The sequence below is a fragment of the Saimiri boliviensis genome, chromosome 17 (genome assembly GCF_048565385.1).
Source record: "Saimiri boliviensis isolate mSaiBol1 chromosome 17, mSaiBol1.pri, whole genome shotgun sequence".
In the NCBI taxonomy this organism is placed as follows: domain Eukaryota; kingdom Metazoa; phylum Chordata; class Mammalia; order Primates; family Cebidae; genus Saimiri; species Saimiri boliviensis.
In genome coordinates this window covers 36,793,556-36,810,567 of record NC_133465.1, presented here as the reverse complement: position 1 = coordinate 36,810,567, position 17,012 = coordinate 36,793,556, and the positions used below count along the sequence as shown (strand labels likewise).

The window sequence follows — 17,012 nt, the reverse complement described above, 5'->3', positions numbered from 1 at the left end:
ATTTATTTCTCACAGTTCTAAAGGCTGGAAAGTTCAAGACCAAGGTATCAACGGATTCACTTCCTGGTGAGGGGTCCCCCTGGTTTGCAGACATCTGCCATCTTGCTGTGTCCTTACATAGATTGGATTGAATTAGCTCTCTTATAAGGACACCAATCCTATGAGATCAGGTTCCCATCCTGATAACTTCATTCAACTGTAATTACTTCCCAATCCAAATACAGCTACATTGGGGGTTAGGGCTTCAACATATGGATTCTGGGGGATATACACTAAGTTCTTTACACCATGTTATTCATGGACTCTTCTTAAATTACCCCATTTATCCCAATCATTTCCAATTTAGATCTAGGATCTAATCCAGGATTACTCTTTGTTTTTAGTTATCATGCTTCTTCAGTCTTTTTCAATCTGGAATAGTTGCCAGTCTTTTCTTGTTTTTCATATATGTATATAATGTAATATATATATTAAAGAGACAAGATCTTGCTGGGCTGCTCAGGCTGGTTTCAGATTCCTGGCCTTAAGCGATCTTGGTCTCCCAAAGTGCTGGGATTACAGGTATGAGGAATAGCACCCAGCCTTATCTTTCATGACTTTGACATTTTTGAGGACTACGGGTTGGTTACATGATTAAGTGTTCCTCAGTATAGGTTTGTCTGATGTTTCCTCATATTTGTGACCCCTTGACAGGAACATCGTAGAAGAGATGCTATACTTCAATCAGTGAATCCTCTTAGGTGTCACGTGATCTCGATTTAGTCTATGGCTTCATGATGTTAACTTCTATTTCTTTAAGATTGTATCTGCCAGGTTTCTCTGTTATAAGGTGAATTAGTGCATATGTCACACTCATAAATTAATAGGCAATGTATGTTTTGTGGAGAGAAGCTTTGTGTTTTGTAAGGAGAAGCTTTGAGACTATAAATTCTATTTCTCATCATACATTCTCCTACCAGATTTAGCATGCATTGATGATGCTTGTTTGAATCTGTTATTACTGTGATGGATACCAAATGATAATTTTCTAATGTTATCAATCCTTCTAGGTTTATTAGTTGGCATTTTACTGTAGGGTAGAGTTTTCCCTGCTATACCATATATTTCTTGTTTATTTGTTTATGTCAGTATAGACTCATGAGTTCTTATTTTAATCAAGGGTTAACATTTACTATTATTATTTATTTATTCATTTATTTTTTGAGATGAAGTCTCGCACTGTTGCTCAGGCTGGAGTGCAGTGACGTGATCTTGGCTTACTGAACTTTCACCTCCTGGGTTCAAGCGATTATCCTGCCTCATCCTCCTTCGTACCTGGGATTACAGGCAGGCGCCAACACGCCTAGCTAATTTTTGTATTTTTAGTAGAGACGGGGTTTCACCATGTAGGTCAGGCTGGTCTTGAACTTCTGACCTTGTGATTCACCTGCCTCGGCCTCCCAAAGTGCTGGGATTACAAGTGTGAGCCACGGCTCCCAGCCTGTTGCTATTATTTTTAAATTCTGATTTCAGATTTTCCTAGACTTTGCCAGTAGAAGCCCCCTTTTGACATGCTTTTATCATTCTTTGATCACTTCCTTATTTTTTTGAGATGACAACATGTGCCATGATTATCTTGTATTTTCCTGACCTACCTTGGAATCGGCCATTTCTGCCAGGAATTTTGGTTTCTTTAGTGGAAAGTTGCATATAGGAACAAACTCTGAGCACTAGCAGTGTTCATTAATAGCCCTTTTCAGCAGAGAGAACCTAGAGAATGTGGGTGTATAAGCAAATGTGCATATGTGTGTTCAACAGCAGGAAATCTGGCTACCTTTATCGTCAATGTTTAGACTTAACTTGCTCAATCCCCCCATATGTAAGCAGATTACTGTGGCTAAAACCTTGGCCCCAGACATGGGAGTTCATCCTCCCTGGTCTGTCAGCCCAAAGCTAGATATTGAGTATGCTGCCACTATTACCATCTAAAAACTCAGCAAGACAAAAGTGGTAAGGAAGAAGGAAAGAGAAAAGTGTAGTTAGGAATTTCAGCTCCAGACATTTTAGAAGGGATAGGAGGAAGGAGGAAAGGCCAGTTAGGAAGTTTGGTTCTAGACACATAGGCCTTTTCCCTTACTCTTTTCCCAAGCTCAGCCCATGAAGAAGGCAAGCAGGCTTAGAATGATGAGTTAACTTGTCCAAGCCTGATCAGTTGGGTAGTGGCAGAGCTGGTGTTTAAGCCTGGATTTTTTTCTGACTCCTTACAACTTGCTATTTTTAACTGCATCTTGTAGAAAGCAGCTTTGCAGTGGATGAAAACAAAACAACAATAAAAACACAGAAACTTTTCTTTTTTGTATTAGGAAATATTTCTTTACTTTTGTCTTCAATAAAGTCATCATTAACATGGTTAGATGCCTATTTGTAACATGACACATTTGAAGTTATTTCTAAGCTAGAACAAACAGTTTAGACAGAGTTGAGCATAGGATTGGGGTCAGAGACCGAGGTTGTAACCCAGGTACAAGCAGTTCTTACGATAATGAAAGGTCTGTCAATATGCATAGATACAATAACAGTACAACACTAGGAGATGCTGATTTTTTATTTATTTTTTTCTCTAAAGCTTTAAATGAATGCATAAGCCTGGGCTGCAATTCTTGTGAGTCTGAGTATGCTTGTAATAATGCATAAATCATTATGATAACTAATACTTAAATAATTGGTTTTACCATGAATGGAATGAGAGCTCCTCAGGGCAGGGAGGGCTAGTCCAACCGTATTTTGTAGGTAGAGGTTTTGGTTACACATTTAAAATATCAAGAGCTAGACTGACATTTCAGACTTGACATCTTTACTTTGCAATATTATTCTTCAGCAATAAACAATTAAACCTTGTAAACTTTCTGGTTAACTATAACAGTGTCCAATTTTATATATTAGGTACAATAAGTTATTTTTCATATAAACCATTTTGATATTCACATTAGGTTTTCTTATCTGATTATTGATTTTTAGGCTTTCTATGGATTGTAAAGATGTACTATTTTAAATTTTGGTATTTTTAATGCATAATATAAGTTAAGGAAATTGCAACTTCAGTCTTAATATGGTGGTAGTCACAGAAGTGTATTTTCTAGTGGTTTTCTTAATAAAGCTCCAGAATCCATTTAGCAATGTGAAATACCTAACAATAATTTTAACAATATTAACAACTGTTTATTTGGTAGCTATTTATTGCAATACTTGTATCTAAAAGAAGAATAAGAGTAATGTATTTGAATAAATAGTAAGAACAAATATATTTCGTTTGCGTAAGAACAGGCAGGGTAAGCATTGTTTTCTAATTAGTGCACAATAATGCCCTGAAGTCACCTTCAGTCAGTTTTGATATCTTACTTTCTTATTTCCTGGCAGAGGCCTTTATGCCATCTTTTTGAGGAGCTACTCCATTTAAAAGATCTTGATTAAGTTTATATGCTTGATAGAAATCATTTTTCAGTAGAAGGCATTTATTAATTCAAGTAGTATTTATCAAGATCAGGGCCAGCTTCATGAGAATATGACCTATGCAGTCATACAAAGCCCTGCTCTTAAAAGGGCCCCTCACTTATGATGTAGGACATGGAAGCCCCCAAATCGGGGCTTAGCCCAGGAGAGTTCTTGGCTTGGCCCAGAAAAGAATTCCAGAGCAAGCTAGTGGTGTTAAACAGCAACTTTTATTGAAGTGGTATTGTACAGTAAGCAGCAAAGATACTGCTTCTTGTGGAGTGGACTACCCCATAGGCACTGCACCCAGAATAGTAGCTTAGAGACAGTTCTGCACTCATAGTTATACCCACTTTTAATTATATGCAAATTCAGGGACAGTTTATGCAGAAATTTCTAGGATGAGTGTGGTAACTTCTGATTCATAGGGTCATTACCATGGAAAGGGGTGGTAAGGTCTGTTTGCTGTCTTATGGAAAGCTGCTTCTTTTCAGGACCTTTTTAGCTAGTCCTCAGTTTGGTTCCAAGTCCTGACTCCTACCTCACTCAAAGCCCTGTACTTTGTTTAATGCTCTACTGTCAGCATCTTGAAATTCTTCTATTTTATTTTATTTTACTTTTTTGGAGATAGAGTCTTATTCTGTCACCCAGGCTGGAGTGCAACAGCATTATCTCCGCTCATTGCAACCTCTGCCTCCTGGGTTCAAGTGATTCTCCCGCCTCAGCCTCCCGAGTAGCTGGGATTATAGGCGCATACCGCCATGCCCTGCTAAAAATTCTTAATAGTTATTTAACATGAGGCCTTGTATTTCCATTTTGTATTGGGCCCTGCTATTCATACAGCCAGTCCTGGTCAAGATGTAGATATAGATGTAAATATAGATATAGATACAGATATAGATACATTTCTCAAATGCACTGACTGACAGTCTCACATGATTCAGGCCAAAGAGCAGTCTAATTATGTGGATTAAAAGCAAAGGCAGAAAACTAGGGAAAGTACAAAAGCAGAGAGTCTTTAGAGCCTTTACTTTTAACCTTTAGAAGGTTAAAGGTAAGAGAGAAAGCAAAAGGCAAATTCAGTTCTCTTGAGAATAGCCAGGTTAAGTGAAATAAGATCAAAATTCCAAACTTGCTACCATGGCTCATGAGACCCTAGGAAATCTAGACCCTGCCTACTTCTCTAAACTTATCTCTTACCACTCTATCCCTGTTCACCACATTCCAGTTGCACTTCTTTCTTTTCTGTAAACTGCCTGAAATGCTTTGTCCCTCAGTTTTTTTCACAGCTGAATTATTATTTGGGTCTTAGCTGGGACACCCTCCCCAGTCTAAATTAGCCCTTTTCTCCTTAGTCACATTGGCTATCACCTTGCAATATCTGAAATCTAGCTCATTTACTTGTATCCTTTTTTATTGTTTTTCTCCCACCACAAGAATGTAAACACCAAAAGAGCAATGATCTTGACTTGTTCACCATAATATCACAAGCACTTAGTGTGGTACCTGCACATAATTGTACTGAGTTAAATGTTTGGTGGATGAATGTATGAATGAAAGCAAGCAGAAGGCAGTCAGGTAGTCCAAGGAAACTTCTGAGAGCAGTAAGCTGTTATGTTTATGAAAATCTCCTGTTTCAAGAAGACTCTATCTTTGAAGTAGTTTTCTGATGTTTCCCACAGAGTTGGGCTGTGTGTTACAGACAGATGCTTATGCATCCTGAAATAGGACCAATTAATTGTCCCATAGAACTGATATTAATGGTTTCTTTGAATAAACATAGAAATTGATTCTTCCATTGTTGAAACTTGAGAAAGTTAAATTTGTTTTATCTGAGTTACTTTCTCAGGAAACCAATCATCAGGCCTCCCATATAGTGTCAAGGAACTGAAACTTACCAGATCACTGCATCTGGACAATGTGATACCAGACCCCTCACCCATCACGGCTGCCTAACTCAGTGGTACCCAGTCTCTAGGCTGCAGACTTGTATGCGTCCGTGGCCTGTTAGGAACCGGGCCACACAGCAGATGAGCGGAGGGTGAATGAGCATTCCCACCTGAGCTCCACCTTCTGTCAGATCAGTGGTGGCATTAGATTCTTATAGAAGTGAGAACCCTACTGTGAGATGTGCACATGAGTGATCTACATGGCATGCTCCTTATGAGAATCTCATACCGGATGATCTAAGGTAGAACAGCTTCATCTTGAAATCTTCCCCCACCCCCACATCTGTGGAAAAATTGTCTCCACAAAAACTGGTCCCTGGTGCCAAAAAGATTGGAGACTGCTGCCCTAACCAATAACTTGCTACTGTTGACCAACTCCTCTTCCTTATCCCTTCCTAATTCCTGTTTTCCCACATGTAGTTACATTTTTTTCCCTGCCATATAAGCCTCTAATTTTAGCAGGTGAAGGAGAGGTATACAAATTTCCCATCTCTTTGGCTGCTGCACCGAGTTAAAGCCTTCTTCCCTGGCAATACTCCTCCTTTCAGTGATTGGTTTTCTGTGTAGCAAGTAACAGGACCTAAACTGAACCCCTGGCATTTTGGTACCACCCCCTCAAGACAAATGAGGAGGATTTCTGAACTCCTTAGATTCTTAAAAGAAAGAAAAAAAAAAAAAAAAAAAAACGCTAGCAAAGGGAATATTGCCTTCGGGTACAGAATAAAAGAAAGTAAAATACAGCTGGCCCTCAGTATCCGCAGGGTCCACATGCACAGATTCAGCCAATCATAGATTGAAAATGAACATATGTCTTTACTGAGCTTGTACAGACTTTTTTTTTTTGTCAATTATGCCCTAAATAATATAGCATAACATATTTACATTGTGTGAGGTTTTATGAGTAATCTAGGGATGATTTAAAGTATAAGGGAAGATGTACATAGGTTATATGTGGATACTATACTGTTTTATATCAGGGACTTGAATATCTTCTAATTTTGGTGTCCGCAGGGTCCTGGAACCAGTTCCGTAAAGATACTGAGGCATGACTGTAACTCTTTGATCTTTTATATCTTGGCTTCCTGAAACTTTTATGTTGTTTAAAAATGGTCAGTTAAGTTTAGCCCAGGGAAAATAGTCATTCCTGATTTTGCCAGTTTTCTTAACCTTAGGATTATGTAAATAGCTAATGTTATCTTGAAGCATCTCTGCTGTGATAAAGTACAAAACAAGTTGCCTGTTTCTAAATGCTGTCATTTTTATGTCTCCTCAAGTATAATACATCTAACTTTACAAGAAGACATATTTACATTTTTAATATTAGCTTTAGTGAATGAATAAATAGTAAGCATTTCTAACTTGTCAGTCCACAGAAACCAGACAGATTATTTGTTGAGTAGCCAACATCATTGTGCCCTTTTTCTCTTTTGAAATGACCTTAATGTGGAATGTCACTACACTAGTACATTTTTCCCTCCACTCTAATCCCTCCCAAAGGACCAACTGTAGCTTACCATACCCCATTCATGGGTCATACTGATCTTAGAGGTGAATATATATTTTAAAAAGAAAATCTTTCCCTAAGAACACATTGGGGAACTCGTAGTTTAATAAGCCTGCCATAAAATTTTTTATTTATAGAGCCAAAAAAGAACCTTTACAGATTATTTGATGAATGATTTTGTCATCGTACACATGAAGAAACTAGGGAGTAGAGTAAGTGACTGCTCAAAGTCATATGGCTAGTGGGCATCTACCCTCTAGGCCGGTAATCTTCCCAATGCAATTAAAAAAACCATTAAATATATGTACTATGTAATACGTACTATAATATTCTTTGCTATAAGTCATCTTTCCTTTTAAATTATAGCAGAAAGTAAGTTTGTTTATTTCTACTGCCTGTCAATTTGCTTACAAAGGAGTTGTCATAAGAAGTTATTTAAAGGATATAGCTGATTTGCTTTGGGAAACAGCAGATCTATGTTATTTTCTCTTTTAAATTTCAACATTTGTTGATACCTTGGCAAATGAAGATAAAAGGAGAAAATGACATAAAGGTAAAATGACATTAAAAGAGACATAATTAGAAGGAGCTGATTTTAAATATTAGATGCCAAGAAGGTACACTCAAACCTGGTAACTTTTTTTTGACATTTTTCCTTCTTTTTTCAAAATAATATATTAAAGTATATATCCTTGTAAACCATTCAAAAAATAATTTAAAGAAGGAAATGAAAATAACAGTAAATAAAAATAGTAGTTCCAATTGTCATTATTGTTTATATTTTATTGTATATTTTTAATAAATGTAATTTTAAAAGATGAAATTATTCTATACATTCTTGTTTTACTTTGCTGTTGTTTTTTACCTAGACCGTTTTTGATGATTACATAGTTTTCTTTTACATCATTATACTGTAAATTATTTAACCAATTATCAGTTTTTATGTATTTTTGAGGTTTCTGATGTTTTATAATTATTAACTATTCTCTAATGATACTTAGGAACTAACAAATATTTCTGTGTATTTGCTGAATCACTTCTTGCCAATCACAGAGTATTAAAATGAGCTAGTATCCTGCCTTTGGTAGACAAACCCTGGATTTAGATTTTCCACCATCACTGATATCCCATTTCCCCAGATGCCCCTCATTAACATGTTTTTATTCTCCCACTTTTTCTAATCGTCTCTTTCTTTATTGTTCATAATTGTTTATTAAATGTGCTGAATTTTCACCTTTAAGGGATGTTTTACAAACCATACTTTCCTAGCATTTTTAGATACTTCTGACCCCAGCCACATCTTCCTTTTTGAACACAAAATCAAGGAGTGCCCTATGTGTCCTTATTGCTCTATCAGGAATCTGATTACTTTATATAGAGTGTGAACCCAAGAAAGCAATTAAATATCTCCTTTATGCCCTTGGAAAAGCTAACAGTGTTCTCTGCAGCTCATTTTTTTTTTCTTTTGTTACTTCTCTTAACAATATAAGCATAAGCCCTCATACTCATATGAACTGAAATTCCTCAGTCTACAACCATACCACCCTGAACAGGCCAGATCTTGCCTGAAAATCCCCATTTTTATCAAGATATTTTAGTGTATCTTTAGAGACCTCTAGATGGCCAGTAGCTTCTGGCAAAGCACTTTTCTTATGAGCTTTTTAACATTTTATTAAATTAATATTTACTATAATTCTGCCAGAAGATATTTTTATTCCTTTAATTTTCTCTATTTTTTGTCCAATGAAAAGAACTGGTTTTATTGAATGTCTTACTCAAACACCATATGCATTATGGGCAGTTTTTTTTAAAATCTGATGAAATTTCTAATTATATGGGATGAAAATTGTTTTAATGAGCTCATAAGTAAACAGACTATCAAAGAAAAGCTCTAATTTAAGTTTTCTGGAATAGATTCATCTTATACAACAAGATTTTTTTTCCTCCAGTGTTCCACTTTTTCTGTTTTTGCTGATCTGTTTCCCTCTTACGATTCACCAAACTAGAAAAACAATATATTTGTCTTGAATGTGAATATTTTTAGTAAAAGAGCAGAATGTTTTCTTTCTGTGTTATTCATTAATTATAGGAACTTGGGGGTGGTGTGTGTGTGTGTGTGTGTGTGTGAGTGAGTGTGTGGAGTATGTGTATGTAACATGAATCCTTGTTGGTTGAGAGCCTTGCCAGCTTGTATAAAGAGAGAGTAGGAAACAGGCAAAGGAGAGGGAAATAACAGGCATTTTATGATATTTAAGGACATGACAATGAATACCTTGTTAATATAAAAAACAAGCCTGCTTAAGATTAAACCCACTTCTATTTAATCAATAGTGTCATCTTTATACAAAAGAGACAACACACTACTACTACTACTTTCTAATTCTGCTTTTTTGGTTAATCAAGCTTTTTACCTAAATTAATTTTTCAGCATACTGTAGTAGAAACAACCTGGGTTTGGAGCAAGAAAGAGCAGCATTCAAATTCTACTTTACAGCTAGCCTGTGACAATGGACAAGTCACATACTTTCTCTGTGACTTATTTTTCTTTTGTATAAAATTGGTTTAATAATACCTCCATTGTGGGGCTCCTATGGGAAGAAAATCCTGTAACATGGTGCCTGGCTGTATCGGTGTTTAATGATGACCTAGATCCCAGGTTAGGCAGCCTTTCTCCATACTCCCTGTGCATACCATTGTCAGAGCACTTCATCCCCTCCTGGTCTCATCTCTAGCACTTAGGACACTGCCAGCACACTAAATGAATGGAGTAAACACCTAAATTATATTTTATACCTCAAAATAGAAATGTTGTAAAATGTCTTCTTAAGTATATTGTATGGAATCTATTGTAAAGTAGCATTTATACATCATTAGACTTGGGTATGTTCCCAGGGGGCCTAGGGACCCTGTGTCCAGTTAGAACAACTCACCAAAGATGAGGATCTTACTCACTTTGGTACCAGTAGAAAGACTGCTCAATTATTCACATCTGCCTTTGAGCAAGGTGTTACTATTCCCACCTTAATACGAGGAGATGCCAAGAGCTTAGGCAATTTTTCTAATGCCATATTACTAGCACATGGCAATATTACCATTTGAATTCTGCATTTCTTTTTTTTCTTATGTCTAGTACATTTTCCACAATATTAAATAAATATATTTGAAATACATAGTATGTGAAACATAGTGCCAATTAATGGTAGTTACTGCTATTATTGTTATATGAGAATGACCCCTCTTGAGGTTTGAGAATCTGCTCCATGCATGTATTATTAAAGCAATGTATAATGAACTTATGCAAACTTAGTTTTAGAATTGAACTCTCATCCATGACTGTATCAGTCTTGTAGACAGCTGCAGTGGCTGCTGACTCTGAGGGACTACTATTCAAAGCCCAAGGATTTTAAGCTCCTCCCTCAAGTGGCCCTTCTTTTTCTTATGGGGTACTGAGTAACTTACTTGTTTCATGGTCATCGGACTTTTGCTATTGACATTGTTGCTTGGTGGCTTCATTTCTCTGACTGCTGTTGATCTGCATGCTTCCACTGTTCCTGTCGCTACTACAGAGGCTGTGAAAGTTGAAATATGTTTTTACCACCGAGACCAGTGAATATGTCTCTATGTTAGGCTCTCAAAGGTGGTTGCCTCTCTGTTTGGAGTCCATTCAGTTCGTTTACAGAAGAATCTATGATTTCTTCTCTATACAATGGTTGGAGAAAAGATAGGATGATTGTCTTGATTTTAGTCTTCAATCTCTCGGTTTTGTTCTCCCTAGAACTTTTTGTTTCTGAGTCCTAGTTTCTCTGGGATTCTTTAAGATACATTCCTCCTGCACTTGTTTCCTAGGCCAGAATTTTGTTGTGAATCAGTTGCTGGTGTACTGATACATTGATTCTTCTCAGCTTCTCAGAGAATGTCACCTTTCTTTAGCTTAGTATGCCATAGAAATATTACCATTATGTGTGTTCTCAAACTTAAAAATGTTTAAGAAGTACTGCCCTAAATTTCAGCTTCTTTAGCTCTCTTTTACCAATTATCACCCAACCATCTATTTTTTATCTTCCAGAAACTTGTTCAAAATCTTCATCTGATGGCTCTTTTCCCATATACTCTTCAACATTCTGAGTTTATACTGTTTGTAACTCTCTAATAGTCTCATATAGTTGGTTCTTGGGAGGGAAAGAAGATATGTGCTAAGATCAAGATGCCATTTTTAACTGAGAATCAGGTTTTTTAAAAGTTTAATGTTATTAAGCTATAACTGATTTAAAACAAACAGCAGCTATTTAAAGTGAGACAATGTGTTACATTTAACATGTGTATCCATTTGTGAAATCACCACAATCAAGGCACCTACTGTACCTATAGAAGCCGAGGCTTGGAGAATCCCAAAAGTTCAAGTGGGAACTCAGGCCTATCAGATCTCAAGGTCCATCCAGTAGGCTACAAAGCCTGAGTTCTGGTTAGGAGAAGAAAAAAAACAAAACACTATTTCTTATTTGTGAAGGAAAAGCACAAAATCTTTGAATCTAGATCTTTGAAATCTTCATTTCTTCAGAGAGATAGTTGTACTAAATGATCCTAGTATCATTTTCAACTTTAATTCCTTTGCTTCATTCATTTTTCTTATGAAAAGGTGGTAAATCTCAGTTCAAATACCGTTTGTTTTAATTAAATGAAACTGCACTATTCTCTGTAATTTTCACAGTGGAACCATGTAAGACATTAAAAGCATATTTTTTTCTCTTCACAGGAAAGCATTTAAGAAATTCCTGGAATAAATTAGAGTAATATAGGATCTGCAGGAAATACCTCAAGATAATTGGTAAGGTAATAAGAATTTAGTTTTTTTCAAATGCACTGGATAATTATTTTTCTGACTATAAGCTTCATAGCCTTGTGCTCACAGGAGACATTTTCCTCAATCTTTAATTATGTGATTTTTAAGTTTACCAAGGGTCGAAGTTATAATAGTTACATAAAGCTTAGCTATATTCTTCACTTTTGCCAGAGAATGAAAATTTTATGTAGACAGGGATATTCATAATGATATAGACATAGACCTATGTATCTAATGAGCTGTCTTTACATTTCTTAGATGTAATCATCAATGACTAAAATGCCATAACTCAAAATACATATATCTAACATCTATACATAGGCTTATATTATTTATGTGCTAAGTATATATAATGTTTTTATGAACAGTTGGAATCAAATTTGACAGTTCTAAGACCTGACAATTTATTTTCTACTTCTCTAATCCTAGGAAAAGAAGAATTTCTAGACTCTTCATCAAGATCTTCATTTATACAGCTGTTAAATCCAAGGCTGCTTTGGTGAAAGCATGAATAAAAATACATCTACTGTCATATCATCCAGTCTACTTGAAAAGTAATTTTTAAATTTAATGTTTTGAAATATAGTTGGAAATATGTAGACTGTTAATGAACATTTGATTAAAAGTTTTTTTTTTACATCTAGCTGTCTAATGTGGTCTAGAGTAGCAATAATGAGTAGTGAGTAAAGTAATACATTGAATTACCTTTCAGTGTAAATCAATGTATGGGACAAAAACATGCATTCTCTTTAAAGTCATCTGCACAGGGCACAGTAGGGCATGCCTATAGTCCCAGCTGCTCAGGAAACTGGGACAGGAGGATGGCCTGAGGTTGGGAGTTTGAGGTTGTAGTATGCTATGATCAAACCTGTTAATAGCCCTGCACTCCAGCTTGGGCAACATAGTAAGATTCTGTCTCTAAAAATAATAAAAAATAAATAAACAATTATCAAGTACATTTTTAAAAACTCTTTTGTGAGATTTCTTTTTTAAATTTTGGCTTTTTAATATCTAGAATATTTTATAATTCCAGAAAAAATTCATAATATAAGAGTAGCTCTTGCTACTCTTGTATTATGGGTGGTACAGACCACCCTAAAGTCCCTTAAACCGATAAGAATTTATTATTTCTCATGATTCAGTGGGTTGGCTGAGCAGTTCTGCTCTATGCCAGATAATGTAGGATGGCCTAATTTAGATCTTGTGAGGCCTCAGCTAGGAAGGCTGGATGGCTGAGGTCTCTTTTGAACTGGTCTCTCATTCTGCAGGGGCCTAGCTCAAGCTTTGACATGGTGGCAGAAGCACAGGTTTTTCCATTTTTCTCACATTTGCTGGTATCCCATTGGCCAAAGCAATTTAAATAGACAAATAAAAATTCAAGGAGTGGAGATATGGACTTTGCTTTTAATGAAAGGAAGCAGTAAAGTCACATTACCAAGATGCATGTAGACAGGAATGGGAGGAATTTTGCAAACATAAAACATAGGTTTAACAAGGTATATTCAAAAAAATCGGGCTGGGCGCGGTGGCTCAAGCCTGTAATCCCAGCACTTTGGGAGGCCTAGGCGGGTGGATCATGAGATCAAGAGATCGAGACCATCCTGGTCAACATGGTGAAACCCCGTCTCTACTAAAAATACAAAAAAATTAGCTGGGCATGGTGGCACGTGCCTGTAATCCCAGCTATTCAGGAGGCTGAGGCAGGAGAATTGCCTGAACCCAGGAGGCGGAGGTTGCGGTGAGCCAAGATCGCGCCATTGCACTCCAGCCTGGGTAACAAGAGCGAAACTCCGTCTCAAAAAAAAAAAAAATCTTGCTCTTATTCTAGTCTTCACTCTGTGCCCTCATTCCCTCTATAAAAAGTTGTTTTTATTCTTGGTCCTTTTGTAGTACTTCTTTTTGTTTAAGCAAATGCATATATATATATATATACACACACACACGTATATGTACACATAATAATTATAATTATATATATATTTGGATTCTACTCCCTGGAATATTCTTAAAAGATATCATTTATACTGTTTTCACCTTGCCTTTTTGTTTTAACATATATCCTGGTGATCCCTTCATATCAGTTTATAAAGATCTTCCTTGTTTTTTGTTATAACTGCATAATATTCTATGGTATGGATGTACCATAGTTTTTTCAGCCAGTACCTTATGGATGGGCATTTGTATTGATTGCAATTTTTGGTGAATACAAATTATGTCAAAATGAATAACCTAGTATATAAGTCATTTTCTGTTTTTTGCCAGAGTATCTTTGGGATAGATTTTCAGAAATGAAATCACTGGATCAGAGGGTCATTTTTTGTTAGAGGTTACCAATTTATCTCTTTAGAAGTGATACCATTTGCATTCCCACCAGCAGTGTGCAAAAAATGCCTCTTTTCCCACGTTGTTGAAGTTTTAAATTTTTATTGATCTGGTAGGTGAGTAGTAGTACCTCTACATAGTTTTAACTTTTAATTCTCTTGTTATGAATAAAGTTGAGCAGAACTATTTTTAATATTTAGTAGGAAAAAAGAGTAGGTAATCTAAATTTTTAACAATAGGAGAGTGTTAAAATAAGGTCTGAGCTGTGTATGTAAATTTTATGCTGCCATGAACATAAAAACTTATGTTTAAGAACTTTTAACAACATAGTCGTTGCTTACAATAATAAAACAGGTTCTAAAACTGTTTAAGTAGTACGATAGCAATTCAGAAAATATATGAATATCAATTCAGAAAATATATGGATGGATTTATATAGGGAAAAAATATTAGAAGCAATAAACTGCTATGTTAATAACACTTTGTTGGGATTAGAAAAGTGAGATACTGTACTGAAGCAATAATATACGGTGGATATTGTTTGTGCTCCCAGTGAAGGACATTCACATTTGGAGGATGTATGAGTTAGTGGAGAGATCTAATGAGGTACCTTACTTCACTTTCTTACCTTCTCTTTGATTTCTAGTCTTTATTTGTTTGTTTTTGCAGTCTACTATCCTGTAAAGAATGGGTTTATTGGCCAGGTGCGGTGGCTCATGCCTGTAATCCCAGCACTTTGGGAGGCCAAGGCGGGTGGATCACTTGAGGTCAGGAGTTCAGGACCAGACTTGCCAACATGGTAAAATCCAGTGTCTACCAAAAAAAACCCACAAAAATTAGCTGGGCATGGTGGCATACACCCATAATCCCAGCTACTCAGGAGACTGAGGTAGGAGAATCACTTAACTTGGGAGGCGCAGGTTACAGTAAGCTGAGATCATGCCACTGCACTCCAGCTGGGACAGAGCAAGACCCTGTCTCAAAAAAACAAAAAACAAAAGAAGAAAGAATGGATTTAGGGTACAGAAATCCACATGAGTAGAGCATTTTGGACCCTTGAACCCTGTCATCACTGCCTTTTTTCTAACTGATTGACTATTGCCCGAGAAACCAGATAGGCCTTCCCAAATTAGAGCTGAATTCAGTATACCTGTAATGCAGCTCTAAATGATGTTATATATGGAGAGCAAAATATTAAAAAACAGGGAGTTTTATATGTTTTTCAAAAATTCTTTATTTCTAGAAATTATTTTTTTGAATGCAATAGTATTCTTAATGATATTCTTAGAATTTCTATGACAGAAGCTAAGAAGGCTTTTCCTAAAAGCTATAATCATGTAAGATATGAAGTAACTCTTTTTTTAATAGTAGTTTCAGTTATTCAATGTGTTTGAAGACAGCTGAAAGCCCTGTGTTCAACAATGACTAATACAATAACAAAGTAATGTACATATCACATTTTGCCTCTGAAGTAAGACTGACTGGCCTCACACTTGGGCCACCACGTTAACCTACGTGAATTTTGGGTCTTTTAGAATAATAAGGTTAAGAATATTAAGAATTTTATAAATATTAAATTAAATGTCATTATTTAGGCACTGTTTAGGACAGTACCCAGTATGTAATAAGTAAACATGCAACTCCTAAGTCTTATTTCAAATTTAATTCAAGTTTTGTTTGACCAGTAAAAGTCTCTGCTCTGACCAGAGTATTCAGAAGTGCAACTTGAATCCAATGACTTTTGCAGGATTTTTTTGACAGTTCCTTCTTTTCAATGGCATTGTTTTTGTCTGGCAGAAATTACAGTTGAAACAAGTACTTTGTACCAAGAAAATACTCTTTCTAAATTAAAAAGATAAATTTTATTTTAGACTCAAATGGAAGTCAGATTTATTTTGCTTTAAATGGCCACAGACATGTCTTTTAAAGCTACTTACCTAATTCATTAAAATACTTAGTTTTGGAATTCTTCAAGTAGTCTAATAATCAGGTAAAAACAAATATTTTCAGTATGTTTAATAAATTTTTGTTCTACTTCAAAGAAATAAGATTATCATTGTAAATTCTTTGTAGAATTTTGGTTGTTGTGGTTGTTTTGTAGAGAAGATTGTTAAGTACAGGCAAGAAAATTCATTTAATTGTTGTTCTGTCACCATACTTTTAAAAATGTCATTGCTAGTAAGTACTAAGTATTTTGGATTGTATAGGTCAGGGGTCCTTAACCCTTGGGCCTCAGACTGGTAGTGGTCCTTAGTCTGTTAGGAACCAGACCACACAGCAGGAGGTGAGCCTAGGGCAAGTGAGAATTACAGCCTGAGATCATCCCCCTGTCAGATCATTGGTGGCATTAGATTCTCATAGGAGCATGAACCCATTGTGAACTGTGCATGTGAGGGATCTAGGTTGCTGCTGCTTATCAGAATCTAATGGCTGATGATCTGTCACTATCTCCTCTCACCCCCAGATGGGACTATCTAGTTGCAGGAAAACAAGCTCAGGGCTCCCCCTGATTCTACATTGTTGTGAGTTGTATAATTATTATGTATTACAATGTAATAATAAAGTGCACAATAAATGTATTGCACTTGAATCATCTCGAAACCATCCCCCATCTGCGCCCCTGCACCCACCCCACCTGCCGTGGAAAAATTTTCTTCCATGAAACAAGTCCCTGGTGCCAAAAAGGTTAGAGGCCACTGGTCTAGATCTAAGAATTTGATTTAATAAGTAGTTTAAAGAAAAAAATAGGTAGAGATCTCTACACTAACCTGTGTGTGCCAATTTACTTTATTTCAGGGATCCTGCCTTTCGGATGATTACAATTACCAAGGAAACAGGCCTTGGCCTGAAGATACTGGGAGGAATTAACCGGAATGAAGGCCCGTTGGTATATATTCAGGAAATTATTCCTGGAGGAGACTGCTACAAG

At 36.1% G+C, this 17,012-nt stretch overlaps 1 protein-coding gene across 7 annotated transcripts in view; it reads left to right on the top strand.

The window, feature by feature from the left end:
• The window catches only part of STXBP4 (syntaxin binding protein 4), a 247,610-nt gene that overhangs the window by 2,617 nt on the left and 227,981 nt on the right, over nucleotides 1-17,012 (top strand). For 5 of the 7 annotated variants that reach the window (XM_074388558.1, XM_074388557.1, XM_074388553.1 and 2 more), the window contains 3 exons: nucleotides 11,675-11,751; nucleotides 12,191-12,315; nucleotides 16,880-17,012. In XM_074388558.1, coding sequence (XP_074244659.1) covers nucleotides 12,269-12,315; nucleotides 16,880-17,012 — 180 coding nt within the window. In that variant the 5' untranslated portion in view covers nucleotides 11,675-11,751; nucleotides 12,191-12,268. The remainder of the gene's footprint in view (nucleotides 1-11,674; nucleotides 11,752-12,190; nucleotides 12,316-16,879) is intronic. The other 2 variants (XM_074388554.1, XM_074388556.1) reach the window with 1 other exon arrangement.